At 38.0% G+C, this 7,449-nt stretch overlaps 1 protein-coding gene across 1 annotated transcript in view; it reads right to left on the reverse strand.

Moving 5' to 3' along the window:
- The window catches only part of LOC127440409 (structural maintenance of chromosomes protein 6-like), a 51,879-nt gene extending 47,693 nt beyond the window's left edge, over positions 1-4,186 (reverse strand). The window contains exons 1-2 of the mRNA XM_051696953.1: positions 4,131-4,186; positions 3,078-3,212 (exon numbers count right to left, since the gene is read on the reverse strand). Of these exons, the coding sequence (XP_051552913.1) occupies positions 3,078-3,212 (135 nt within the window). The 5' untranslated portion in view covers positions 4,131-4,186. The remainder of the gene's footprint in view (positions 1-3,077; positions 3,213-4,130) is intronic.
- Between the last annotated feature and the right edge of the window lie 3,263 nt (positions 4,187-7,449).

Consider the following 7,449-nt stretch of genomic DNA (forward strand, 5'->3'; position numbering starts at 1 on the left):
TTTTTTTTCATCAGTCCATAAGATAGAGATATATATATATATATATATATATATATATATACGGATTGCCAACGGATTGCTCAATTTTGCCTCACAAATTTGTGAAGCAAAATTACATAACAGAAAATACTTTGTAAAATAACCCCCAGCCAAAAGGAAGAATGAATACAGAACATGTAGATTAATTCACAGAACTGTTTTAAAGGTGTGATCCTCCACAAAACAAATTTCAGCTGATATAAAACCATTCAGTTTCACGGATAGACAAACGAATGTTCAGTGTGCCAGCTGTTATGTGTTCAGTGGATGACGTAATCATTCCCGTGTTCCGTAAACGGCACAAGCTCCAGCCGCTAGGCGGAGCCAACACAAAAAGAAACAAAACCGACATCCCGGTTCCCCGGATGGTCAAGTCAATTCACTCGGAGGCCGCATAAAAGTATATACCATGACTTACTCAATCCGTCAACTTTATAAAAGACATCCTTTGTGTGAGCATGTAGATATTTTGTGGTCATCCGTAGTGTCCACTCTCAAACTGGCCGGGAACTTCCATGCAAAAGTAATCTTCCATCAATGCAAAAGCTTCTTTAAGGAAAGTGTTATTCACAAAACAAGCTCCAGCTAGGCGGAGCCAACGCAAAAAGAAACCAAAAGCTTCCTCAAAGCCAGAGTAAGTACAGCGAGTCAGACCTATTCATATGAGAAACATCCAATGGTTTACTCACCCATTGATTCAATAAAAGACATTGCCTGATTGGGACATGTAAATACTTTGCGACCGTCCTTCATTTCTATTCTCAGTTTGGCCGGAAACATTAGAGCAAAAGTGTTCTTTCGCTGATGTAAGAGTTTCTTACATTCCTTGAACCGATCACGTTTCTCTCGTCGAACTCGCAAAGTCCGTGAACAAAAAAATATTATGATTCCTCCAAGAAAGCTTCCCTTTGCTCCTCGCCTGACGCAACACGAGATCTTTATCGGATGACCTCAGAAATTTGGCCAGAATCGATCGGGGCCTATCTCCCTCAGCAGATCTCCGAGCAGGGACTCTGTGAGCTCACTCGATTTCCAGCTTGTGGCCTGTTATTTCGAACAGACTCCGGAAGAGCTTGTCTAGGAATTTCACCATATCTATGCCCTCCTCATGCTCAGGAATCCCAACAATTCTGACTTTATTCCTGCGGCTTTCTATTCTCAAGATCTTCAAGCTTTTCAAGAATACGTTCCAGATCAACTTTGGTCGCAGGCAGATTAGCGGTTAATTCCCTCTCCGAAGACTCCAAATAATCGATTCGTTTCTCAGCATTTGACACTCTTGTAACTAACACAGAGAATTTTATTTCCATCGCCGTAATTGTTCGACGTTTTACAGAGAGATCCTCCAAGTCAGAAAGAACCTTCGTCATCATCAACGATATGTTGGACAACTGACGCTGGATTCCTTCTCCCGCCGTGCCATCCAAATCGAGTCCCTGGTCTGTGGGCCTGTCGGGGCTTTCATCCTGAACACGTAAGTGTCTTTTAATGTCTCCAGAGCCCGAGGATTTTGACTTCTTTGCCATGTTTTACCTCAAAGAGCAAATGTTTAACTGGGTGTATCGAATTTCACCAGATTATAACATGAGAATAATACAAAATTTAACAAAGTGCGCAGAGCTCATCGTTCACACGTCTGCTTCTTGCATGGTGTCACGTGACCCCGACAGTCATATTTTGAGTAGGGAGACAAATCAGGGAAGCTTTTGGCTAGATACAGTTGTGCTCAAAAGTTTGCATACCCTGGCAGAAATTGTGAAATTTTGGCACTGATTTTGAAAATATGACTGATCATGCAAAAAAAACTGTCTTTTATTTAAGGTTAGTGATCATATGAAGCCATTTATTATCACATAGTTGTTTGGCTCCTTCTGATCAAAAGTTTACATACCCTTGAATGTTTGGCCTTGTTACAGACACACAAGGTGACACACGCAGGTTTAAATGGCAATTAAAGGTTAATTTCCCACACCTGTAGCTTTTTAAATTGCAATTAGTGTCTGTGTATAAATAGTCAATGAGTTTGTTAGCTCTCACGTGGATGCACTGAGCAGGCTAGATACTGAGCCATGGGGAGCAGAAAAGAACTGTCAAAAGACCTGCGTAACAAGGTTATGGAACTTTATAAAGATGGAAAAGGGTATATAAATATATCCAAATTATAGCATATCTTTTGTGTTTGAAAACTATTTGTTGCCGTTTCCACCCACAAAATAGCACCACTGGGAGCATTTTTTACAGCACTTAAAGCTTTAGTGGTCGGTAAGATGGCTTAAAGGAATAGTTCACCCAAAAACTAAAATTCTCATCATTTAATAATGTTCATGCTATCCCAGATGTGTATGACTTTTTTTCTTCTGTAGAACACAAATGAAGTTTTTTAGAAGAATATTTCAGCTCTGTTGGTCCATACAATGCAAGTGAATGGAGGCCAGAACTCTGAAGGTACACATCACAAAAAAAGCGGCATAAAAGTAATCCATACGACTCCAGTGGTTTAATCTATGTTTTCTTGGGCGATCTAATAGATTTTGGGTTAGATGTACATCTTGCCTTTGCAGTCTCTAAGCACGATCATGATTTAAAGCTTGATTACACTTCCTAGTGCTTGACGCACGCGCAGGACGCTAGATGGTGACACAGGAAGTGTAAACGAGCTTGAAATCACAATCGCCAAGGAGACTTCTGTTAAGATTTATAGTGAAAAATTACCTGGAACCTATTGGATCGCTTCAGAAGACATGGATTTTAACCACAGAAGTCATATGGATACTTTTATGCTGCCTTTATGTGCTTTTTGGAGCTTCTGAGTTCTGGTCACCATTCACTTGCATTGTATTGACCTACCGAGGTGATATATTCTTCTAAAAATCTTAATTGTGATCTACAGAAGAAAGTCCTACACATCTGGGATGGCATGAGGGTGAGTAAATGGTGAGAGAACTTTCATTTTTGGGTGAACTGTTCCTTTAATATGTACTGTTTGTTCCCATACTACAAAACTGCAGAGTAGTTTGTGTTGTGCATGTACGTCTTACACTCTGTGGTGTGTATGTAGCATCTCCCGAACTGAAGTTGTCCAACTCCTCTTCATCCTCTGAGGGCTCAGGTCGAGATAACTTGCACCTTTTATCAGGCGTGAGCCCTGCATTACTGCTCTTCCTCTTCGGCATCTACACACAACATGTTAAGCAGTAATTATTAACAAATCACAGAGAGTCATTGATAAATAAAAACTATTCATAGCATTATTTTATGCTATATATATATATATATATATTTTATATCATCACTAAAAGTGCCCAAAACTTTCTACCTGACAAATTCTCCAATATCTTTCTGCATGTCCGCACAGAATGTTAACCCAATTTTTCTGTGTTCTGATAACAGTTTCCATCAATATCACTGACATGTCAGAATAGTTACGTCAACTTGGTATATTAAAAAATGCCACATGAAATCCTAAAATCCTTAACTTGTTATTATAAATGGTAAAAGATTAAATATATTACATCATCAAATATGCTATTTAAATAAAGCATCATGTGTGGCCACATTAATGTGCATCACGATTACACTATTTTCACAGGAAACCCGCTAAAGGAAATGTGTGACGTAACTGAACCATGTGCAATTAGAAACACCAAACTGTTTCGTTTCATGGCGTCATATATATAGAAAAGTTCGTTTCATGAACGTAACATATATTTAGCAACATGATCTGCACTCATAAAACAAATAATCTATGCTGACAGTCGTCTGAAACGCGAAAGAAAAGGTTTTGCTTTAGCTCGACTTGCCTGAAAACGAAACTACTTGAAGCATTTAGAGAGGAAAGCCGCCACAAGGAACTCGATTAAAAAATTCACATGTTTGTCTGTTAATTACGTTTCATGTCTCCTTGAACTTTTCTGCTAAATATGTTAGCGGACAAGCTACATGTTTTAAAAGAAGAAACTACACGTTTCTACCTCAAAACGACTACAGATGTGTCAAAGAGATAAACAGTGTTTATGTTTGTGTACGTTTTATTCGTGTGAATTTAGCGCGTTGCGTGTGAGAAAAATAACGCCAAAAATAACGCCACATACCAGTAAACACTGCAGCTCCTCGCGCGCTTTGACGAGCCAGTACGGAGAATGTTGACGTCACGCATCTTCCGGTTCGCCTCCACCAATCAGAGTTGACTCTGATCAGCCAAAAAATTATGGCATTTGTTTACAGTAAATGTGAATGACCCCCCCCGTAATTAATTCTAAATACATATTTACAGTTATTTAGTACATTTATTGTTACACAGCTGTAGGTAAAGAAATTTCTTAAAGAAATTCAGAAATACCCCTTCTAAGTTAAACCAAATTGTCTCTGAATAAATCTAGAAACAAAGGTCTGCTTTGCTTGAACTGCATTTGTAGCACAAACAAGATTTGTTAAGTTCAGCAACAACGAAGACATTTAAAAAAACATTTACAACACTGAACACTACTCCATTGGTGACTCAGCCTAGATTTTAAATTCAAATACTGTTTTTCATTCTCAGTTCTCAGTGCACATGGCACAGAACCACTGATATATAATATAGAACTGGATTGCTGATGATGTCATAACAGTGAAGCCACTGCGCCGCTATATGGCTATGCCCAGACATTCCTGTGTCCCTTTTGACTTAAAAGGAAATCATCTCATTTCAGCAAGTAAACATTAGTCATTTAATCACCGATTTTATATCTGAAATCTGCATGTACACCCGGACAACGCAAACGTCAGACCCTGTGCAAGGTAAGGACATACTGTCACCCCAAAACAAGCAGATATTACAGCTTTTCCTCCTTACATCACAACTTGTGGACAGTTTTCCCGCTTCCTTTGGTGATCAGTTGTGCTGCACTGATAGGCTGAACACCGTGGCAGGTGAATACTCTGATATCGCGATCCGCGTATATCTTCTCCCTCGTAACGAATATTATCCAGAACGAGAAAATTAAACATTAAACATGATTGTCACTAGAGGGCGAAATGCAACTGTCATATCCGCAGGTCAGAGATAGTGAAATGGGGGCTTTTCCGCCTGTCAGTCATTGACGCTGTATGACAGATTGGGCATACCAAGATGGCCACTCGAATACTTCCGGTAACTTCACCTCCTGCTGGCAGTTTAACGTTGTGTCAGTAATTAAGTTATATATATATATATATATATATATATATATATATATATATATATATATATATATATATATATATATATATATATAGTATCATTAGTGCACAGAACCCATTAATGTATTACATGTCCCTTGAATGATCTCAATGAGTTTTGATGAGTAAGGTCATCTGTGACATATTTTAGTTTATAATTGGTGGTATAAAATCATAGCCAATCTAAAAATAAGAATAAATAAATGAAATAAAATAAAAAAGGCAGAAGGACAGTTTTTAATTTGCTTTTAACACCAGTGGATCACATTTATAAATAATTTTTCCCTAAATGGAGAATATTGGTCAGTGTTGCAGATCAAAGGAGAACTGCTGTAGACTGAAAAAAAAGGTAAGTTCTTTAACATGGGTGTAATTTGGGCCAGACCTTTTGTAATACCTTTTGTATTATCATAGGGCATAGAGTTTTTCATCTAGCAAAAATCTTTGCATATTGACAATTATCCTTCAAGCTATATTTACCAGCAAAATAATAATAAAAAAAGTTAACCCCTTTACAGTACATGTTTTAGATATTTTTTACTCATAATTATGGCTGGAACAAACAATTATGTTGTGTTAATATAATTTATTGATTATTTCTTCAATTTATCATATATATATATATATATATATATATATATATATATATATATATATATATATATATTGAAAAAACATGTTCCACATCCTGCCCAATATTCTCTTCCAAACAACGTGCAAATTGAAAGCTATAAAACAAATATTAATGTATGAATATAGGCAATGCATTATGAACAATAAGTCAGTCAGTCAGTCAGTCAGCGAATGGTTTCTTTGAAGTCACTGGCATTTTATGTCACTCGATTTCTCGGATTACTACTAAATTACAGCTGGGAAATCAAGTTAAATTAACAGCTTCAGCATTAAGGCTTATCACAGCTGAGAGACACACCAAACAAAGTAATCACACATACTCAAGGCGCTTACCTGATACCGGAGTTTCCGCTTTGGGAGGAGATGTAAACATTCAACATGGTGGATGAGAGTACACACTGGCTACCACAAAATAACAAAGTCTTTACTCGGGGAGGGGGGGGGGGGACCCTCTCGAACAGCTATTTTTAATCAGAGAAATTAGAATGTATTTGACCAAAGTGTCATTATCTTCAGCAAGTTGACTAACATGCAGCTGAGAAATAGAGTTAAACAGCTACAGCTTTACTGTTCATCTCTGCTTGGGAGTCGCAACAGACCCAGGTAATTGCACACGCTCGGTCGATCTCTCTTTCTCTCACTCTCTCTCTCTCTCAAAAACATGTACACATCCTTGTTTCTCCAATAACTTGTAAGGAACAGCCCAAGCCATCGTTACTAGCTCTACAATGACGTTTTCAATTTAGTAATGGAGGCTTGTGCACATCTTTTCAACTAGCAATGACAGATCTTGATCCGTGGCGTAAGAAAGTAGTTCAATGCATAGGTGCGGTTTTTTTTGTGACAGTCCTTTTGTTTTTCCTTATTTATTTATTTACTTGTTCATTGAACTGTTGTAAAAAACAATATCAAACTCGCAATCTCGCTGTATCAGCCCAGATGTGATTACCTGCGAATCACTGCGGTGCTGATATAGGGCGATATTGCTGTGCTGATATAGGGTCATACAGCACTCTTGCTCGTGTGATATTGCTTTAATATGCTTTAAAGGTGCAATAAGTAACTTTTTGGTTTGTGTCATTTTGGACATAAAGGGGTCATGTCTTGAGGAATACAATTTTCTTTGATATTTTGACATATAAGAGGTCATTCTACTATAAAAACAGACTGTAAATTTCAGAACTTAATCTCCAATGCAATGCAAGCATTTATTGAAACCAAGCTGCAGAGACGGCTCGTTCTCCCTGTGTCACTAGGGGACCCATTAATTCCTGACCACCTCTATAGCAACAACGTCAACACCTACTTTAAGTTCATAAGCAGAGAGAGCGGGACAGACAGGCCTAGTGTGCCCAACTACTCCTGAGCACCATAGGGGATCTGGACTATTTTAATTATTTTTGTATATAAACATGCACAGTAGACAGACATCTTTGACCGTTATCATGTATCTCGCACCGCTTTTAAAAGATGCGGTATCACGTTACAACTCTGAAAAGGAGACGCTACTCTGTTTCATTCAGCTGTCTTGTTGTTTTGAGCACAAACGCATCCTGGATGACTGTTTTGATGCATTTC

Source organism: Myxocyprinus asiaticus, chromosome 5 (assembly GCF_019703515.2).
Source record: "Myxocyprinus asiaticus isolate MX2 ecotype Aquarium Trade chromosome 5, UBuf_Myxa_2, whole genome shotgun sequence".
NCBI lineage: Eukaryota > Metazoa > Chordata > Actinopteri > Cypriniformes > Catostomidae > Myxocyprinus > Myxocyprinus asiaticus.